Genomic DNA, 22,272 nt, shown 5'->3' on the forward strand with positions numbered 1-22,272 from the left:
CTTTGGATGATAATTTTTCTCCAGAGAAGGTTTCATTGGCTATGGCAGACAAGTAAAATAGTGGTACATCAGTTAAATCTAATAAGGAATTAAGTTCATTTGAGCCTGGGTTTCAGTCTCTGTAAAGCCTGGTCTCTATTTCTGGTTTGCCCTTACTTGTAAAGTACAGCTTTTTGGGGGCCACAAATGAAAGCCTGGGAGATTTTCTATTGCCTCACAATCATAAAGGACACGTCATTATTTTTTCTCCCTCACATGTAATCTGATGAGAGCTATGCTTAGTTTTTCCAGTCTCTTAGCAGCCACCTTATACTTAGCTTGTCTGCCTCTCAAACCTAGCTGCTTATGGAGTGTTGAATGGCCTGTAGTGAACCTGGTCCAGATCTTTCTTTCTTGTAGTTCTTTTCTCTAGATAATCTTTTCCTCTCAAATTCTGATGTTTTAGTAGTCCTAAACTCCAATCCCCAACCCCAGCCATATAACACTTTAATACTGTTTTATTCTACTGCTCTGCAATTTAGTAGTCATGCTATGCTAGTTTCTCATCATCTCCATGAATTTAAAAATTGGCCTCAGTGGAAAAGTACCAAAAACACTACAATCATTTTGGTGAGCTTCTCTTTTCACCAATGTCTCTCAAATTCTGATTGCCTGGATGGCTTTCCTATGCCATCAATGAGATTTTTTGCATTGACCAAGCTTTTTTAGGTTTGTTTTTATCTCTTCCTTCCTTTCCTCCCTCCCTTCTTTCCTTCCTTCCTCCCTCCCTCCCTCCCTCCCTCCCTTCCTCCCTCCCTCCCTTCCTTCCTTCCTTCTTTCCTTCCTTCCCTCCCAAGAAAGCCAGAAGCTACTTAATAATTTTTATGTTATTAAACATGCTCTATTTTAAATGTCTTTTTTTCTGTTTTAGGCTTTTCACCTTTTTTCCTGTAATATCTTTGTTTTCAGAGCCTTCCTGCATCAGTTAGCAATTGCTGCATTATAAAGAACCCATACAATAGTGGGTTAAGACAACTATTTATCTCACAACTCTGTGGGCTGGCAATTTGGGCTGGGCTCAGCTGAGCCATTAGTTCTGTTGTTGTGAGTCAGCCTTGGCTAATCTCCTATGGGGCTCACTCAGTCCCTGCTGCTGGCTGCTGGGTTGGCTAGGAACTGGCAAATAAAAAGTGTTTTGGTTCTTCTCTATGTGGTCTCTCACCCATCAGCAGGCTCTCCTCATGCATGTTCATGAGGTGGCAGGATTTCAAGCACAAAAGCAGACACATGCATACAAAAGCTTCTTCAGAAACCACCCACTATTGATTCTCCTGCATTGTTTTGACAAAAGAGGTCACAAGGCCAGCCCATATTCAAGATAGGGAGAAATAAACTCCACCTCTTGTTTGGAAAAGCTAAAAAGAACGGTTGTCATATTTTTAATCTATAACACTTGCTAAAGTCGTCATGAATTCTAATATTAAATCTCTTGTACTTTTGTACAGGGTGTCCCCAAAACATATATACACACTTTAACAGCTGAAGGCTCAATTGATGTTTCTTTATTTTCAGCCAGACTAACCTTTGAACAAAGGAGATTCATCCTAAAATGCTATGGAAGTTTGAAAATGCAGTTGAAGTACAAACACTGCCTTTATAATTATTCAAAGTATGTATACATGTTGGGGGGAGCACCCCCAACATGTATACACAGTTTAAAAGCTGACAACTCAATTTTCACTGTTTCAGGTTTAACTGATTTAAATAATGGGTGAAACCAGACTAAGCTTTGAACAAAGAAAATTTATCCACTAGACTATTTTATGGGGATACATAAACGATAAAGCTTATGGTACAAAACCAGCTATAGTTGACGAATTGAGGGCCAACAAATACCACACAAAATGATTGTTGATGTTTGCAATTCCATTGCTTCACATTACCAGCAGGGCCTGGACCAGAACAGTCTTTGATTTGAAAACAGGCATTGACAAAAAAAAAAAAAGATTCATTTCTGTAGATTATTTTAAATTTTGAAAATGAACTATATGTTAATAAACACTGACTTTATAATCATTCAAAATGTGTATACTTTTTTTGGACAATCTATATATTAATAGTCTCATCCACTGAGAATAATGATAGTTTTTTTCCTTTCCAATTTTTACATTGCCATTTCCTTTCATTGCCTGATTGCACTTAATAGACCATCCTGTACAATTTCAAGTGAAAGCAGTCTATGTCATCATGAGAACCGTATAGGAAGAACTCAATGTCTACAACAGAGCTCTGTGGCTGTAACCACCCCTCCTCTTGATTTTCTTTTCCTTTCTATAGTTTCCTTCTGCAGCTTTGTCTGGGGGCAGTGTGTGCAAGTAGCTCACCATGTCTGCATGTTCTGGATTGCAATCCTTTGTGTTTCCCAATAAATAATTTTCAGTGATGGAATACCTAATTATTTCTGTTTCCAGTTGACACTGGGTTGTATCATCATTCCATATTTGGCTCTTTAGTTCTCTTCTAATATTTTTTAAAAAAATGTTTTAAAATTGATTTTAGAGAGAGAGGAAGGGAGAGGGCTGGAGAGATAGAAACATCAATGAGAGAGAAACAGAGATTGGCTGCCTCCTGCACATCCCCTACTGGGGATTGAGCCTGCAACCTGGCATGTGCCCTGAGGGGGAATCAAACCAGGAACCCCTTGTTTCATGGGTCAGTGCTCAATCACTGAGCCACACTGGACAGACTCTAGTACTTTTGTAACCAATACATTCTTTCAGACTTCAGTGCCATTTTTCAGATCAGTCCTTAATCAATATGTCTCTGCACTAATATTTACATAAGACACCCTATACTAAAACTTGTGTATATATAAATTTTGCCCAAAAATTGCTCAGTAATTATTGTTGAATGAGTGAATATATGTGTGTCAGTGTTATTTGAAAACTGGGGATGGGGAATAGTTTAATGGCTCAAAGGTAAACTTACAAAACCCTATTAAAATTTAGTGTAACTATATGCTGATGATGTAAGTTTAGTAAGGAGAATTAGAAGTGGTGCTAATAAGTTTGAATGGAACTATAGGATTAAAATGGTAACAGTCAGAAATTCAGAAATGAAGGCTGTCTAGAGGCAGTGATTGCAGTCATTGTTAAAACGAGTAGCTTTTGAATCCTTTTCACTTGCGCCCACAATAAGAAATATATTTTACATTGAGAATGAGCACAAACATATATACATGAGATGCCTGCTGCATTTTTTATTCATTTTCTTCTGTCATATCCCATCCAACGTGATACGTACAACTTAAAAAACATGGATCTAGGCATATTATAGGAACCACGGTAGTCTGTGAAAATTTATCTAAAGGATTAAGGCATAACTAATCCTTTGTTCACTCTGTCTTCCTCTACAGGGGCTATCTCTGGTTTTTGTTCTGGTAACGGCAGCCTAATTTTCCTCTTGAAAATTATCCCTCTCCTTTTCTTAGTCCATAGGATGCAAGTCAATTTCCTGCCCATGTTCCGTGTTCCCCAGCACCCTCCAGTCCTACCAGCTCTGGGGAAGGCTTGTCATTTGGTATCTCTCTGACTACAGGAATGTCTCAGTAATCTGCACATAAGCTAAGAAAGGCCAATGAGCTCTGTTGCCAAAAACAGGCTCTTGTTTTGCCAGTTTGGAGGTTGGAGAGAATCCGGCTGTAGCTCCTGGAAGCATCATATGAAGAAAGCTGCCTAGGAGGGAAGCCAACAAGAGGACAGAGATGGAGGACCGATGACATCACTTGTGACCTTAGATCCAATCACCTTTTCCAGGGCACCAGTAAATGTGCCTCTTGAAATTCTAATGTAAGAAAAAAGCTACCCATCAAATGATATTTAGTATGGGAATGACTTTAGATTTTATTAAAAATGTACATTTTCAGACCTGTTCTGTGTCCTAAATTTATGAATAAATAAAGCATAGATGGAAATCATTGACATCATCACTTGTATCTTAAATGGTATTATAAGTATCTAAGACTATTGTTATATTGAAAAAATAGGCTTGTTGGACATTTCAATGTCAATAGCGAATCTCAATCTTTTTTCAGTGCCCACACATTTTTTGTTTTGCTGCTCTGCAAGCCCTACTTCATGTATAGGGAAAAGACATTTGAAAAATACATATTATTCACATTAGGATTTTCACTGAAAAATACAATTAAAGGAACTAAACCTCCCCCCAATTTAATATTTATTTTTTTCTCGACCAGCATGTAGAGATATCATATAACATTATCGATTTATTTAAAGCTATTTATAGAAGATAAATTTTAATGTAAAATAACTTTTTAAAATATAAATCACATTTTTTAGTTCTACTCAGTTGTAAATGTCTGCATAGTTTATTCATTTGAAAAAAATTAAAAATCAAAGTACAAAGTATACTGAAGGCTGCCAATACAAAGAATTATCCATGAATGAAAAGCTTAAGCTACAGCTTTAAACATTACAGTGGAAAAATACATACAAAAGTGACACACCACATATAGTACCCACGTTATTCACTGATTGGTCACTGCCATAATGTACAAATAAGGTTGTGCTAATTATACAATTTATCTCTATTAGACAGTCACTGATGTTCATTTCTTGGTGGTTTTTGAAATACATTATGTGAAGATCTAGACAACAGTTACTCATATTCAAATTCTCTTTTAAAAGTGAAGGCAACTTGTTCTCTATGGCAGAATTAAAACAGAGCAAGATATGGCAACACTCCAGGATCTCCAGGAAATATTTATTAATCTCAGGTGGATAAAATTTGTTCCAAGCTGGGAGCTCTGGAGTTAGCAGACACAGTGAATCACTCATACATTTACATTTTGTATTTTGTATAAGTTATAAGAGGAAAGGATTGAGTTAGAAATCTTGTGCTTTCACTATTATTAGCTTTAATTATTGCTTGTGAATAGGGTTACCCAAAGCAGGTGCACTTAATGATCCCATCTTAAAAGACCTGACAGGGAAAACAGAAATACACCACAGCTATTTTTACCTCTTGTGATTATGGCTCTGAGCATACAAAAACATTTACAGTGGAAGCTGCAACAAATTGGCTTCTTCTGCATCGCTATACATAGAACACTAAGTAACTTCTGGAAATGAGAGGGGGGGGGGAAAGTTTCATTAAAAGGAAGGCACTTTTGAAATTAGTAAAAATAAATGAGAAGTAATCTAAAAAAAAATTACATCTGTATTTGTTTTTTGAATAAGTGTATCTTAAATATAACATTTTAGGAGCACTATCTTTTCTGCTGTAGCTATTACAAATTTCATTCCTGAGATTTTTGGACTCAATTAAAGTTTTTAAAGTAAGCAAAGAGGGAAAAACCGCTTTTCCCAGATGGGAAGCTGAACTGTGAATCAACAACTCAGCCAGTTACATTCTGTCATTTTTCATGCATCAGCTTTTCATTTAGGATTGTATGCACACTGTAACTTATTCCTTAACTGCCGCCAAATATGCCACAACTTTAAAAGCTGACATGTTCAGCTGAAAGCTGGTATATAAATAAAAGTTATTGTTACTAAATATTTGCCATTGTCAGTAGCTTCCCTCTTTTAAAATGCTAATATTGAAACAAAATGAGGCAAGTTTTTTACATATGGTTTGATTTAAATAACAATTCAAGTATCCCCTTTAAAATGATGTTCTGAAAAACAATATTTATGGACCACAAATTTAAATACATTTTTTGGAAAGCAGAATATTCCTTGAATATCCTTTGTTTTAATCATTACCTAGACCATAAGGATCAAAATCTAGCTTTGGTTCACATCATATTTTTGACAGTCCCCAACTTTTTTTCTCTATATTTAACTAATCATTTAGAAAAAAATTAACATGAAATGCATGAAGGGAAGTGTCATACAATAACATTTCACTTTGAAAGTTATATTCAAATGAAGATATGGTCTGAATATAAGTCACTTGTGCTTATTTTCAGTTATGGCTGATATAGAAGATGTTCACTGAGTTTTTACAGGAAGTGGAGTTGCATCATAGTCTTGAAAATGAACTCCCTTAGAATATGTGATCTTCATAATTGCACCATTTAAAGCATCATCTTCAATGAGTGTTATTAATCCATCGGCGATCGTTGATGGGCTAAAAGGAAAGGAAACACTGGTGTTTTAAACTAAAGATGAAGGCATAATTTTCACTTCAGGTTTTAGTTACTTTTGAAGAATTTACTACTTTTAACATGTAAAAGGAAAATGTTTATCAGGAAGCTGATACACATTTTTTATTTTTTATTCAATTAGATATTAACTAAGTTATATGATAAATTAACTAGTAGATTTCCAATCCTAATCTGCTATCATTTTGACAGGAAGGATTTATGAATTTATATTTATTATTTACATTGACAAAATTATTATTTTCTCATCTTTATTCTACCAGTACATGTTAGACTTATCAGACAGAAATGTTATTAGAGTAAAAATAGAAAGAATTATAGCTGACATTAATTGCATGTCTGTTATTGAATCTGTTGCTGTTTTAAGTACTTTACATGGATCAACTTATTTGTGGACTTTCAAAAGTCCCCTAAGTTTGTTTTAATATTATCCCCATTTTACATGTGAGAAAACTGAGTTTGATGGAGAAGTTCATGGTCAGAAGTGGAGTCGGGATCTGATCCCAGATGGTCTGATTCCATCAGCATGATAGCAATGACTTTGTACTGTGAAATCTGACTGCTCTAATTCAGACATCGTTCACCAAACACGTGTTGATCCATTGTTTAGTATAAAAATGATTGCAGTTAGGGGGCCATATGAAATTTCACAAAGGGTATAAGTAAATATGGCTTGGAATTTAGGCCAATAAGGAATCACTGCTTCCAAAGATAACTACACATCACCTTTTTACACTATATCTGATTGTGGCTGAAGGTATTAATAATGCATTGTCTATATCTTAACGCAAAATTCATAATGTAGAAACACAGTCTATTCAGAAACCCAGAAAAGATATTTTCTTTCACAGAGTATGCCAAAGCCAAACTTTGAAGTTTGCATTCGTTTCTCAACTTTAAAACTTTATTCCCCCTCCCCCTTTGTATTGCTTATATGTAGATAGTGCTTTGCTCCATCAAATAAAAAAGATACGTATAGCTTTACTCACTCCAAAATCCCATAGTATTTCATCATATCTTTGATGTGGTATGCATATTCCATAAATTGTCCCATGTTTTCTTCTTTTTCAATGGTTTCAAGGATGGGCGTATTGACAAAGCCTGGGCAAATGGCGTTGATTCTCACACCACTGTTCATAAGATTAGCAGCCATCTGCCAATTGGAAGAGGAAAGTTTCAGGTTTCAGTAGTCTTGCAAATGCACAGCATAGGACAGACTGATAATTAAAGCTATTCAAAGGCTCTGATGTGAAAAATACTAGTCAGGTATCCTTATGGCTTTATAACAACGACAATATTAAAGTTGGTTCATAGCAGAAAGTAAAAGAATATGTATCTAAAGTGTTGAATTAATTCCGGAAAGCCTCACCTAATTAAATTTTTTAAATGAATATTACTGGAAAACTCTTGAAAATACTTAATTATCTAAACTGCTCTTATCTAGTGAACACTGCCAGAATCTGAAGGTAAGAAGCTGAGGCTTAAACTTAATATCCCAAGTTTTCTTTCAAAGATTAGGGCTGAATAACAAAAGAGTTGCTTAAATAATACTGTTAGTGGAAAGTGTTAAGACTTTGATTGATTCTAAAGATACTCTTCATTATCTAGAAGACAAATTTAAGTATTTTCAGACTATCTTTGGCTTAATTTTCACCCGACTGATGTATTGGAACTAGCTGTAAAACAAAATGTAGTTGATATTTGGGGATTCCATTTGCTTACTTGGCAAAATTAATCTGTAACCCCCCCAATTCCCTGGGGCTTTCAGGGTCATTTGTGGACAAGCCACAGAGCAGGGAGAAACTTGACTTGCCCAATGCCAATGTTCCAACTGAGGTTCAACAGAATAATACTCTGTTTTCTTGTTTTAGTTCTTCTAACTATAAACAGGTCTCCTTTTCACAGTGCATTTAGTCCATGTTTTTCTTATTGCTGTGCTTTTTGTTTGTGATTTTGCTATTTAACATGCCCCTTCGCCCAAGCATAGTGCTGAATCAATGTCTAGTGTTCCCAAGCAGGCCTCACCGAGAAAATACGTGTGTTAAATAAGCTTCACTCAAGCGTGAGGTATAAGTGCTGTTGGCCATGAGTTTAACATCAATACAATACATATGAAATAAGGTATCTTTAAACAGAAATTCACATAAAACTTTGCACAGAAATTAACATATGTATTAATTGACCAAAATGTTGTGACCAGAGGCTCCAAGGAAATGCTAATTCAGTGATTATAAGTGATTTTATAGACCATAACTATCAGAAATAAGAGCTGACTGTATAAGTTCCCAGTCTTGCAATTGTAAATATGAGATTTCTGGTCTTTGAGGTTTATTTTGATTTTTAATACCTTTATGTGTTCATTCAAAAGTTGAGTTAAAGATTAAGCCTTTGGAAATTAAATTTCCAGTGAATTTAAATTAAGATTGTGAGAGTTGGTTATCTTTTATGATTGAACATTTACTGGTCACACATCTGTTTTCATTATCCTAGTATTTTTTCTGTTGTTAATATTTTTCTCTTCATCTGTCTGGACTCTATTTCTCATCTAGACTAACCACTGCAGAGACCTCCCAATTTCCTCATGTGTCCTCTCAACATATTTTCTAACTAGCAGCCAGAACGATCTTGTTGAAATGGAAATCTGATCTTGTCACTCCTGTGTGTAAAAAATACATTGATGGCTTCACTTTCAATAAAATCTAAGCTCATTACTACAACCCATAAGACCCTCTTGGTCTGGCTCTTGCTTACATCTTTAGTAATTTCTCATCCTACTTTCCCTTGCTCATCTAGCTTCATCCGAGCTACCTTTTTTTCCAGTTATTATGAAAGGAAAGCATTCCCATTTCACATTGTCTTTTTTTTTAAATTTATTTCAGAGAGGAAGGGAGAGGGAAAAAGAGATAGAAACATCAATGATGAGAGAGAATCATTGATTGGCTACCTCCTGCATGCCCCAAACTGGAGATTGAGCCTGCAACCCAGGCATATGCCCTGACTGGGAATCAAACCGTGACCTCCTGGTTCATAGGTCAATGCTCAACCACTGAGCCATGCCAGCTGGGCCCTTTTTACATTATCAATGCATGTGGTCAATTAGGTCTAAAAAAAATTTTTAAAGCTGTGTACACTTTACACGCTAGGGCTCCATGGAGACATCATCCTTCACTACTCTACCCAGTGAATTCCTGCCCCACCCCTTCTGCCCACCCCTATGCTCTCACTCAGTGACAGGTAATGACTGAAGCATATTGCAAATTCTCTTTAAGGAAAGTTGAAGTTAATACTTTTTAGATTTGGAGTCAACTTTAAATTAAAAACTATCTTCCCATCATGTAGTCTTAGAATATTTTTCAATAACACATCTACGTTCAGAATCTACTTCATTTTAAAATGATCATTCTTACCCTAACTCAGTGGTTCTCAACCTTCTGGCCCTTTAAATACAGTTCCTCATGTTGTGACCCAATCATAAAATTATTTTCATTGCTACTTCATAACTGTAATGTTGCTACTGTTATGAATCGTAATGTAAATATCTGATATGCAGGATGGTCTTAGGCGACCCCTGTGAAAGGGTAGTTTGACCACCAAAGGGGTCACGACCCACAGGTTGAGAACCACTGCAAATGGTTTGGCTCAGTGGATGGAGCGCCGCCCTGCAGACTGAAAGGTTCCAGGTTCGATTCCTGCCAGGGGCACATGCCCAGGTTGTGGCTGGATCCCCAGTAGGGGGTGTGCAGGAGGCGGCCAATCAATGATTCTCTCTCATCATTGATGTTTCTATCTCTCTCTCCCTCTCCCTTCCTCTCTGAAATCAATAAAAATATTTTTAAAAAATGATCTATTCTTCATTTGGTCCTTTATGTGATCTAAAACTATTTTTTTTATAATAAAGACTGAACTATAATATTCTTACTTTACTCAGATGCACTGAATTCTAACTTATTCCCCTCGACTGTATAGAACATATGTACAGAGAGAAAGAGAGATATTGTGGTTGTTACATCCTCACCGCTGCTGAGCGCGTGAATCCAACTATGCCATGCTTTGAAGCGCAATAAACAGGCTGTTGTGCAACTGGCATGAGTCCTAAAACGAACAACAAATTTAAACAATTTTATTAAACAATAAGCAGATGAAACCCAATCATAGCTATGCAAAGGAATAATTTGTGCCTGTTCATTTTAAAATTAATCTAGAAAATACACTGAAATAATCACCAGACAGCTTTGTAGAACTCACTAGTCTTATCATGGTCACTCCTTCCATGATCTCTATCTACTGCACTGCCCAGAATGCACTGTAGGTAAGTTATAGCTGAAGGATGCAATCAAAAGCGATATATAACTTTTCCTGTTTCCCTGACTTTCTGTCAAGAGAAGTCAATGTTATCTAAAACTTATAGAGAATCGTCTTTAAATCCAGTAAATTACCATCTCATTTTCAGTCTTTAAGTCTGGATTTTTAAAAGTACATAGTCTACATTTTTAAAGGTTTCCAAATGGCTGAAGAGGCTTAAATTGCTTAGATGGAATTTGGAGAATCTATGGTTTTAATTCATTTCCTTTCATAATCATGTACAGAATTCAAACAATATTAGAATTTGTTTCACTTTCCACATGTAGGCAATAGGAACTAATCAAAAACATAATTAAATTCATGGTCAGGAGAAAAAGCAGTACTGTAGCATGTATAGCATCTTTTCTCCCCTACCTCCTAGTCCAATTCTCCCCTCCCCTCCAATAAAACAGCAAGAAAAACTCATTTTACTATAGTAACTATTACTATCAAGCCTATCTCTCATAATTGTCAATTCTCCATCTAATCAACAGTAAGGCTTTTAACTACAGCTGTCTGTATATTTCAATTTTTATCTAATTTCTTGAAGTAACTCATTTTCACATTTTTCAAATTCATGATTTCTGAGTCAAGAAACAGTGATCCCTGATTACTCTAATGATATTACTACCAAAAGTCATGCTAATAACGCTCAATTATTCTGCTGAGGCGTGCTCACCTCCACCCAGCTAACTAGTCCCGGAGCACCACCAATCACTTGAGCATGTTGTGCCAAAGTTCAGCAACAAATGCAGACCTTAACCACTCCCTGGGTGCCTGCCAAGAGCAATTTAAATCCCGAGAATGGTAATTCACACACTGTGCGTCCGCCCAGTGATCTCAAAGTACTGGAACAGGTAGTTCCCTTTTTGGTTTGTTTTGCTTGTAGGTTACGTAAATGTGTAAGTTACTTTACGTTCGGCAATATCAGTCGACAAGAAGTCACGATGCCTGCACAGTGTACACAGGTATATTAGGAGTTGAGATGGAGGCAATAAATAGTTGCACCAGGCATTGCCGCTCCGTGTTCTTTGAAGTGGGCTGCTGTTTTACCCTCTCCTTAAGTGTTTCTCGGACAGAGGCAGTGTGGTTGTGGGATGGTGTTCACGGACTGCAGGAAATGCAGAGTGAACCTGCATCAGCGATAAGCTGGTCGACACGGCCACAAACAGCACAGGGATGCTGTTCATAAATGTTGTCAAAGTTGAATTTGGAATGAATTTCTGTTACGTAAGTGGAGCTACTGAACTTCTGAACCCAAGCTAGTTCAAAGAGTCACACACGTACAATATATCAAATGCTGTTATGTTGTTTCTGTTTAAGAAGCAAGCCAGCACAAGGCATATTCTTTCCTTTAAAGGTAGAACGGAGCGTGCAACCAGAAAGAGAAGGAATTTGCATGTTTAAAATGCCACCTGGTTTTATGAATCTTGTTGTAACATTTCGATGACATTTTCACTGCTGTCCTGCAAAAACATTTACTCTTGCATTGTTTCCCTTTTTGATATTAGACAGATCAAAAGCTGCATAAATTAATTTCAGATGTGCAGAAATTGTGCATCCTTTTCTCTTTATATTTTTTTGCAGCTTTATTAAGGTATAATTGACATACAATATAGGTTTTGACGTATGTGGACACCCATGAAACCACAACCACAATCAAGATAATAGACATACATATCCATTTTCTAAGTTTCCTGATGTCCCTTTGTCATCTCTTCCTCCCGCCTTTCCCCTCTCCCTAGGCCACCACCGATCTGCTGCTTTGTGCCACAATAGATTTGTTTGCTTTTTCTGGAAGTTTACATAAATGTAATCATATAGTGAAACTCTTTTTTTGTCTGACTTCTTTCGCTCAGGATAATAATTTTGAGATTCATCCATGTGGCAGTGTGTATCAATAGCTCATTTTTCTTTTCTGAATAGTCTTTCACTGTAAAGTTAAACTTATCAATTGTATATACATTCACCTGCTGATGGATATGTGGGATCTTTCCAGTTTGGGGATATTATAAATAATAAAAATAATTCTATTTTTCAATTATTTTACTTAGGCAAGTTGCAATTAATTTAGTTAAACAGAGAGCTTTCTTTATCTCCACAATACAAGTAGATGTTAACTGTTGCTTCTTATATGTCCAATACGTAGGATGGGTTAGTGATCTACAACGTTTTTCCCCTACCTTCCAAATGACTTTCTTTCCCACCCCCCAATAACATAAACTTTTTTTGGCCTCCTGCTCCCCCAAGGGATGCCCCACATCTGCTGCCTTAACACCTCAGGACTTTGGTGTTCTTGACCTCAGACACCACTTTGCCACCCACAATTCTGTGGGTGCTGGTCTTTTGGATGGCCCTGTATAGAGTTGCTGTTGTCCAGGGCATCACCAAGACCAAAGTCCTCCTCTTCTTTCAGCAGGCGCTGGTCGGTGGTGCTCTCGGCTTCCAGCTTGACCTTGTTTAGCAGGGCCTCATACTCCTGGGCCTGGTGCTGCCCCTCTGCCCCTGGCTGGGCCAGGTCTGACTCCAGCTGCAGCAGGATCCCAGTGAGCTGTCCATCTGCATGGCATAGCCCGTCTCCACCTCCCTCAGGCTGTTCTCCAAGCTGGTTTTCAGATTTCTTATCGAGTCCAAGTCGACCTCCAAGGACTGGACCATATGTCTCAGCTCCTTGACTATCATCTCAGCAGCTCCTATGTCAGTGGCCTGTGAGGTGACCACTGTGGTGCTTGCCTCAATCAGCTGGGACCAGCACTTGTCTGGATCCTCTTGGTTCTTCTGAGCCAGCTCTTCATACTGGGCCCAGGTATCTGCCATGATCTTGCTGAGGTCCTGAGATTTGGGGGCATCCAACTCCATGGTCAACCCAGGTTGTCAATCTGGTTTTGTAGACCATTTACTTCCTCCTCGTGGTTCTTCTTCATGAAGAGTAGCTGCTCCTTGAGAGCCTCGATCTCTGTCTCCAGCTGATATTGACGTCATCAATCACATTGCCTTTGAAGCCCATTGATGTCACTCTCCATAGACCAGTTCATGGCCAACTCCATCTCATACTTGAGTCTGAAGTCATCAGCAGCAAGATGGGCATTGTCAATATGTAGAGTGATGTGGGCCTTGTCCACTGAACTTGCAAAGATCTGAGCCTTTGGGTCCTCGATGGTCTTGAAATAATGCCCCCAGGCTCTGACTTGAGGTCCCTTCTTTTCCAGGTGTTCCCAGATTTTGCTCTCTAGTCTCTGATATTCAGCCTTCAGACTCCTCCACCTCTCCAGCTGGGAGACCGGGCAATCATTCAGGCATTTTGCATAGACTCCTTCTCACTCTGGATGACCCCTATACATTCCAGATCCCTGACATCCCTGAAGCCAAGCTCCAAGGCCCCCACCCGCCCCACATACTGGTAGAGTGGGACACAGAAATTTGGGAGCCTGAGCCCCCAGCACCTGCATAGACACTGGACAGGCTGCTGGCCGGCTGGGCCTGATGGCTTGGCTCTAACTGCACAGAGCTCAGGGTCCAGTAGTTTGTGGAGAAGCTGGAGCAGGTGCTGAAGCTCATGTTGTTCAGGGAGGAAGGTGAGAGGTTCAAGCAGCTCAACTGACTTTCAATTGAGAGATTTACTATCTACCTCAGTCTGCTGCTTTAAAAGGGTATATTAAACGGAGTAAGAAAAACTCTTTTTCAAGCCTTTATTCAAGCCAGATCAACCGTATCAAAAATTTTAGTTAGGTGAAAAATTTTCAGAAATAAAACATTTTTCTATTGGTTCTTAAGAAATTTTTTTTTCTTTATAAGCATAGCATTATTGTTATTGTGGTTTAGTTTCAGTATTGGTTAACCATACTTCTATTACTTACCTTAAACCCATACACCAAAATATAACGTTTCTATGTGCTTCAAACAAAATGTGTTCTGATGCTAGTAATAAGGGTCAACATGGAGAATTGTGCTAAGTGTGCCAAGTGTGCATGGTATGGATTCTGAGGACACTATTCATGTGGTAGTTTGCATAAATAGCACCCCCTAATGTGTGTGGTTTACAATCTATACAACTATACACAGCAGTCCTCTATGGTAGAGGAAAGTGACTAAGCAAAAGAGACTGAGAAAATGTGAAGGGATTAAGAAAAAAAAAACCACCTCACAGACCCAGACAATAGTATGGTGATTATCAGAGGGAAAAGAGGGATGGGGGGAGGTAGAAGAGAATAAAGGAGGATAAACAGTAACAGAAGGAGACTTGACTTTGGGTGGTGAACACACAATTCAATATAAATATGATGTATTTAGAATTGTACATTTTGAAACTTATATAATTTTATTAACCAATGTCACCCCAATAAATTTTACCAGAGTGTTACTTCTTATAATATTTAGTAATTTAAAAATGTCCTCTTAATCGAGTTTATCAAGAGGATTATAGCACAGTGGTTTTGGACTTTGGGTGTCAGACTGGCTGAGTTCAAATCCTGAATCCACCATAATGAGCTATGTTAGCTTTGGAGGGGTAACTGCTGTGTACCACTGTGTTTTTCTTCTGTGAACTAGAGTAGGAATAGTAATTACTGTTGAGTCTTGCTTGAGATAATTTACATAAAATACTGAAATGAGGGCCTGGCAAATAATAAGCATTACTATTTGCTATTCTTTTTTATAAAAATATAAATTAAAGTTCAACATTTTCCCTTAAAATGAAACATCTTAAAGTCCTGTTTTAATGACTTATTTACCTATTTATCCACCTTGTACCTTCTTATGAAAATGTATCTTTTGCACTAAAATCTGGTAGAGAATTCTATCTTGGAATAATTTCTGGATCTTGACAAGCGGTGGACTGTTGCTTACCCTAGTTCAAGAGGATTTATAGAAGTGAATTTATCTAAGATCTATGCATAGTACCTCTCAAGTACAAAATATAATGAAGTAGTATTTAAATATACTCTATTGAAACGTGTAAAACCAATGGGAGGACCCTAGGTGCAGGGGTAGGGTAGCACTTCATTGGTTGAACAGCCAGATCAACCCTATCCAACTTTAGGGAAAGTTTGCCAGTAGAATGACACAGGACCAATTAGTTACTGGAATTAATTTAGGTTTTTAAAATCTTGCAAATTAATTCCCATATGCACAGGGAACTTATTTGTCTTACTATTAAAGGACTTAAAGTAACAACAAAGCAAAGGACTATGACAATGAGAAAGTAATCTCTAAAGAAATGTCATTTTGTTTAATGTTATGAGAAATCTTTTATTTGTGCTTAAAAATGAATAACTTACATTTAAAAAGCACACATTTTTCAATACTTATTCTAGGCCCACCATTGTGCAAGTTTACTTATAGACTTGTATAAAGGCTTTCAAACTATAACATGTCTAATTAGTAACAGGTGTTTGTCTATCATAACTATAGATTTAGAAAAAAAAATATCAATAGAGGGAGAGATTCAACCCATAAAACAGAGACATATTTTCAATAACCACCCAGGTTAATAACACCAAATAGCCACAGACTGATGAGATAATTATAAAAAAAATTAAATGCCTGGAAATTACATATGAAATTATAGAAGAAATAAGGAAGTCATTTAGAAAAATAAAACATAATTTACATTTCCATATTTGTTTTTCCATCTTTAATATTCTTTCTACCCATACTTAAAAGAGATAACTTTAATCCCTACATCTCATACAAGATAAAAGCTCAAAAAATTATCTTAAAAACTGAACTCTGCTCAGATAAGGCAAGTGTACTATATCATCATTTTCTTTTAAATAAATAGAAGGGCTGTAAAATGGACTATATAGAAGTGCTAAAGAAATTCAACTTAGAAAATAAGTTGAGAATCTAAGGATACCGATCTTTCCCTGACAACTCAAACTCAGCAGCAGTGCCAGAAAGCAGAAATCTGAATTCCTCACATTTCTTTACCATCCAAAAAACCCTCCCACAAACACAAAACTGTCTACCCATCTTTCTGTTTTTAACTATCACTTCTCTAATATGAGGGAAAAAAGGAGAACTACTGAAAATCTATTCATCAATGTTCGTGCAGAAAGCTGACCAAAGTAACCGGTGGACTTCCCCATTATGTGATTTTCCCACATGACAGGACATGCTATCTGATGCTGCCTTCACCCTCAACCTCATGTTTACCATAACAAATGAGGTCTGAAGTGTGACTTGACATAAAAAGTGACATCAACTTTCATGAAACTACATCTTCTATAATTAAAATCTTTCCAGAAAAGTAACTTTAAGAATTTTCATTGTTAATTCTCAGAAAATTGCTCCTAATGTTCCACCAAAATCCACCTTCCTAAAAATTCAGTCATTGCCTATGCTGAGATGAGCTTCCTAGCTACTCAAAGAAGATCCCTCTGCAAACTGGAGGCTGGCTCTGCAAAGTGTGGTCCAGGGACCAGAATCAGAATTTCAGGAGTAGAATTTTAGGACCCACTCCCAGACCTACCGAGTCAGAATCCGCATACAAACAAAGTCCTTAGGTAATATCTATGCAGGTTAAATCCTAGAAGATATTACCTAGTAGTCTTTTCATTCCCCAGGCTAGGAAACTACATCATTTATCCATTCCTCAAAAGGTCAATTTATAACTATTTAACCTTTCTTATTTATTCCTTCTGGTCTGTCTTCTTAATAATTTTGTGCCATAGGACTACAAAGTGAACACCATGGAGAACTGTGCCAGGACTAAGCAAGAAAGGTAGCTCACATATTTATAACAGTTGGCATCTGACCAATTAAGATCCAGAAATATAGGCTTATTCATCCATGATATACCCTAAAATATAGCAAATAAAGTTACTTTTATTACTACTGCTAATTCTTACCACATTTTTCAAGTTATGAAGCTTGTTTGATAGTAGTTGTTCAACTATATAGGTACTGAAGATTTTTAAATTGACCTCTATTAAAGGGACTTGAAAAGTTAAATGGGATATCACAGAGCCAATAGTTTATCATAAAGCCTGGAACTTGGCAGTTGCTAACTCTGTTAGGCCTCATGCCTGTATCAAGCATATTTGCAGAGGTGGAACCACATGATTTTTTAAATTTTAGCCTAGAGTTGAAGGAGGTGATCAGTGTTTTTTTGCCTGAAAATTCTGGTCTGTTGTGACATTTCAGGCCATGGGAGTCCCAGCACCTTGCAACTCAATGTCCTGTTTCTCTTCAAATGGCCCGTGCTATGCTATTTCATTCTGCCATATTGATACAAGATACTGATTATATAGCTTTTGGTGTGAAAAAAGTAAGTAAGGAGGGGACTTACTTTTATGCCCCCTCCTCCTTTTTTTTCTGTAAATGCTCAACATATGTTTGATTAACCTGAATTTGTTACTTAAAGTAGCAATTTTAGCACTTCCACCTTAACACAAGCTGCAAGCTAATGGTATTATCTATAATAATGAAAGCATAACATGCTAATTAGACTGGATGTCCTTCTGGATGTCCTTTCGGTTGACCTTCTGGACGAAGCCAGGGCTTCGAGGGAAGCCTCGTCCTGGATGCCAGAGGGAAGACAGTGCCCACAGCCGAAGGAAGGAAGGCCTACTCTTGCACAAATTTCGTGCATCGAGCCTCTAGTTTTAGATAAAACTTATAGTGCAAGTGAGTATGTCCCTGCATTGGTATTTAAGACATGCTAAAAAAAATATGATTTTCAAGTGTTTTCTTGAGATTCTAATGTTTTCAGCTCAGAGTAAATAGGATTTCATGGGATCTCCCACAAAATGCCACTAAGTGACTTAAAGGCACAGAGGATGCCCCCCCAAATAACAAGACCTCAGTAGCTGAGTATGTAGGCAGATGGAAGCAGGATTATAAACAGATTCCTTTTCCTGCAACAACTACTTTGTCCTTCATACCGATTTTAGCAACTAAGTATTTAAGAAGCATATTTGACTCTTATGGAATGTTTTATGGGAACACAGACATTTAATTATCTGCATTAAACTAGCTTCACTCTTTCCTGTTGTTCCTTCCAACTTTTTCTCTTTTGATAGCTAAGGATGAACGTGGCAAAATGAGTGCAGGTTTATATATTATGTTTACAAATAAAAACTCGTATCGAAATGTCTATGTGGTTAACAATGATCAGAACAACTTCTGGGCCTCCAGACAGGAGCACACCCTCCCCTCAACATGCTGAGGAATCACTCTCCACTTTAACGACTCCTATGTTTGTTAAACTTATTAATTGCATTTGATAGGTTCGCTCTGCGTCAGTGGTCATTACTCATTAACTTCTCTGCCCAAACCAGTGTGTCAAGGTTTTTACTATGACAGTGAAGGACTCCACTGAATCTATGCAAGAGATCATAATGATAGACTGGTTGAGTTGAATGTAACCCACAGCTATGCCTTTAATAGAGTGAGTGAGGGGTGGAGGGGTGGGGGTGGGGGTGGGGAGGAAGGGCATAAGGATGAGGACAGGACAAGTCTATGAGGAAGGAAAGTTTGGAAAACAAAAGGAAGCAACCACGGGAAATATTTTTTCTACAATTTTGTCAATTATACCTCAATAAAGCTGGGTGAAAAACAATTTGACTCTAGAACTTCTCAAAGAGTTTTTTGGTTGGCTGACCTCTACCAACATGCTATGACTGCAAGGGTATAAAATTGTTGATGACATTTCTGAGCAAAGTGTGCAGCCAGAGAGGTCCACATTCATCTTCTACTATTATAACATTCTGCATTTTTGTCAAACTAATCTCATTATGGAAAGAATAGAAGCTCTTGGTGAGTGGACAGAACACAAGATAATACGTTTTAATATTCTCTCTGAGATGAGGGCACCTTAGTGACAAAGCCCTGGGTGGGCAGAGAGGTAGCAGAGGCTGTCCAGGTTGGCCTCCGGCAACAGGAAACAGTGTAAATGCACCGGGTATGGAAGCCAAGCATCAAGAAGGGAGGGTGCCTCCCTTCATACTGATGAAGGTACTGAATCAAGTAGAAGAGACAAAGATACACTGTTTATAATGATTTCAGATATTGGCTCTCAGATAGGTAAGAAGAGAATTAACACCCAGGGGTGGGTAGTATGATAAACCAAGCTCTTAGCCGAGAAAGCCAAGGGGACCTCTAATTGTAATCCCCAAATTGCTCTTCTCAATGGCATGTTTTGTCTTGAGAATTTGATAAGCTCCTCAAATGTTTTCAGGGCTTTACTCTGTGTGTTAAATGGGGCAAAAATTTAAGATTCCACTGAAGGTTTAGTAACATAATTGTAAGAGGAAAGCAGTGGCTCACAACACTAGCAGTATTTGACAATCCCCATTCACACATTCTGGCCAGTCAGGAGTATTTGATCCGATAGCTAACACATTAAATTTTATTTTCATTTGCATCATCATGATTACTCATGAGACTGACCATTTATTCCTGTTTATTAGCTGTTTTGTCCTATCTGTTCTGTGAATTGTAGGTTTATGTTTTTGCCCTTTAATTTAAAATATAGAGGTTTATTGTCAGTTATATTAGCTCATTATATATTAATAATTTTTCACTTTTATTTTTAATCTGAAATATTTGCTCCACAAGAAAGATCCATAGACCTCAAGAAAGCTAAGGAATTTTTATTGTTAATAAATATATCTCACCGATATAGCAATAATGCATTAAAAATATATTAAAGTAGTGCCCAAGAGACCTGAAGATACTAGCAAATTACACTGGCTTAATCACTTTGTAAGAATTATTTTTTTAATTTTTTATTTATTTCATGGGCTCAGATGGACATGGTAAGAGAGATTAACAGACACACCATAGATAGAAGAGTTAGATAATTCAGATAAGACATGAGGTCTTTTATCAGGCTGCTTACACATGAATTCCAGCTCTGCTGCTTCCTAGATGTTAAACACTATTGCAAGAAACTTAAAGTCTCCTGCCAAGGTTCCCTCATCCACAAAATGGAGATTATGAAATCTACTTCACGGGATTTTTGTGAATATTAAATGAGATCATTGCATACACAATATTTGAGCTACTATCATGGAAACAGGGAGTACTCAATGAATGTTCTTATTGGATAAAAGGCAGTATTACATTGCATTTCTCTATCTATGGTCTTTAGGGAAGGAAACCTCCTCTATGGTACAGAATGTGGTCCAGAGAGTCCTAAATTGATCCAACCCGAGGCCTTCCAGCCTTCCTAAGAAGACATCAGTGCCTCCAGTGACACAGGGCAAGGGGCTTCCTGGATAGTCCTCCAGGTTCAAGCTTTGCTAGCCCTCCCAGCTGCAGAGAGAGAGTCCATGCAATTGTCTCTTGACCACCACCCAAGTTTATTCACATTTATATTTTAAATAAAAATTAAATAGTTCTTGTTAATTTTCCTATCATTCATGTATTTCTTTCTTATGGCTTTATTTTTAAATCATGTAGATTTAGTCTTGACAATTTACCTTTAAGGTTTCAGGCTCCCAAAAAACTGAAATTTGGTCATTTTTGAGGCCAAATATTTTACATATTGCCCGTGCTCTTACCTCTTAATCTAGCCTTAGAATTGAAATTCGTAGATGTCATATTAGGAATAACAGCCAGATTATCCTGAACTAATTATAGAATTAGGTCTATAATAACTTTAAGGATGCCATTTTGTCCTTACGAGACCTTCTAAAGGAGATCCCTAAGTCTCCACTGGTGGCAGGTTTTGGTGGTTTAAGGACCATCTATTCCCAGAGGAATGAGGAAAATGCTGACAATCAGACACAGGTGTGGTCATCGGTACCTCCGAACCTGGCTACCCAGATATTATTGGAGCTGGGAGGTGGGGACAAGGTCGGAGGGCACCTACTGTGAAATGACCACACGAACGGAAACCAACCAGATAATTTAAGAAAGTCTCACTATTTGCGGACATGAATAGTTTAGACTTGCTGTCACTATTGGTCATACTTCTAAAAATTCATAATATCCCTTGAACTAGTTAATAACCATTCATTTCTTTTCTAGAACTTTCAAAGTAAGGGATCTGGCTAAGTAGCTCCAAAAGTTCCTGCTGATGGTTGATAGCTACGTTTGAGTAACATGATACCAGCTGATAGTAAATCCTACTGCCCTGAGTAAAGCAGTTTGGATTGCACGTGGTGATAGAGACTATTAACTGTCTACTGGAATCTCCTCTTCCTCAGGCACACAGCTAGACTGCATTTCCCAGACTCTCTTGTAGTCAGATGAGCCGTGAGAGCAAATCCAGACCGGAATGTGAGCAAAAGTGAAGTTTGCCATCACTGGGTGGGGAGGGGGGAAGGAGAAGGGGGGAGGGGGGGTCCAAAAGAGCAGCTACACCTCCTCAGTGTTCTCATTCTATTGGAGAGGAGTCCACCAATGCCACAGTAACCTTGAAGGCTCCATAGTGAAGACAGAGCTTCTGCCAGCCTTGTTTTCCAAATGACTGCATACTGCAGAGGTTCCCTGCAACAAGAACCTCACCCTGGGCTGAGTATTCTATATTTAGGCCACTATGTGGATAGTAATTTATTAAGTCCATTTATTATAGCAGATTAGCATTGAAGGGTGGCAGACTAGGCCACCCCCAAGTATGCCACTTTGGCATAAGGATTATGTTGAGGTTAAAAGACTTGAAAAACAACAGGTGCAAGAAAGGCACTTGGACCTCCTCTTTCTTCCAGAAGGCAGGAGTTAAAAATCCAATGTAAAAATGTCCTGTCTAAACAAGGAAGAAAGAAACATTTTTATCACCAGATACCAGGAATCAAGGCCAAGAGAAATCTGTACAAGCA

The 22,272-nt window shown here is 37.7% G+C and overlaps 1 protein-coding gene and 1 pseudogene across 5 annotated transcripts in view; both read right to left on the reverse strand.

The window, feature by feature from the left end:
• Positions 1-3,216: 3,216 nt before the first annotated feature.
• The window catches only part of HPGD (15-hydroxyprostaglandin dehydrogenase), a 32,093-nt gene continuing 13,037 nt past the window's right edge, over positions 3,217-22,272 (reverse strand). For 4 of the 5 annotated variants that reach the window (XM_006081902.3, XM_023755745.1, XM_006081905.3 and 1 more), the window contains 3 exons: positions 10,182-10,258; positions 7,156-7,319; positions 3,217-6,132 (listed from right to left, as the gene is read on the reverse strand). In XM_006081902.3, the coding sequence (XP_006081964.1) occupies positions 5,994-6,132; positions 7,156-7,319; positions 10,182-10,258 (380 nt within the window). In that variant the 3' untranslated portion in view covers positions 3,217-5,993. Of the gene's footprint in view, positions 6,133-7,155; positions 7,320-10,181; positions 10,259-22,272 lie in introns of those variants that run through there. The other variant, XM_023755755.1, reaches the window with a different exon arrangement.
• On the reverse strand, positions 10,277-14,609 carry LOC102428318 (annotated as a pseudogene).

The sequence above is a fragment of the Myotis lucifugus genome, unplaced genomic scaffold, assembly GCF_000147115.1.
Source record: "Myotis lucifugus unplaced genomic scaffold, Myoluc2.0 scaffold_1, whole genome shotgun sequence".
Lineage (NCBI taxonomy): Eukaryota > Metazoa > Chordata > Mammalia > Chiroptera > Vespertilionidae > Myotis > Myotis lucifugus.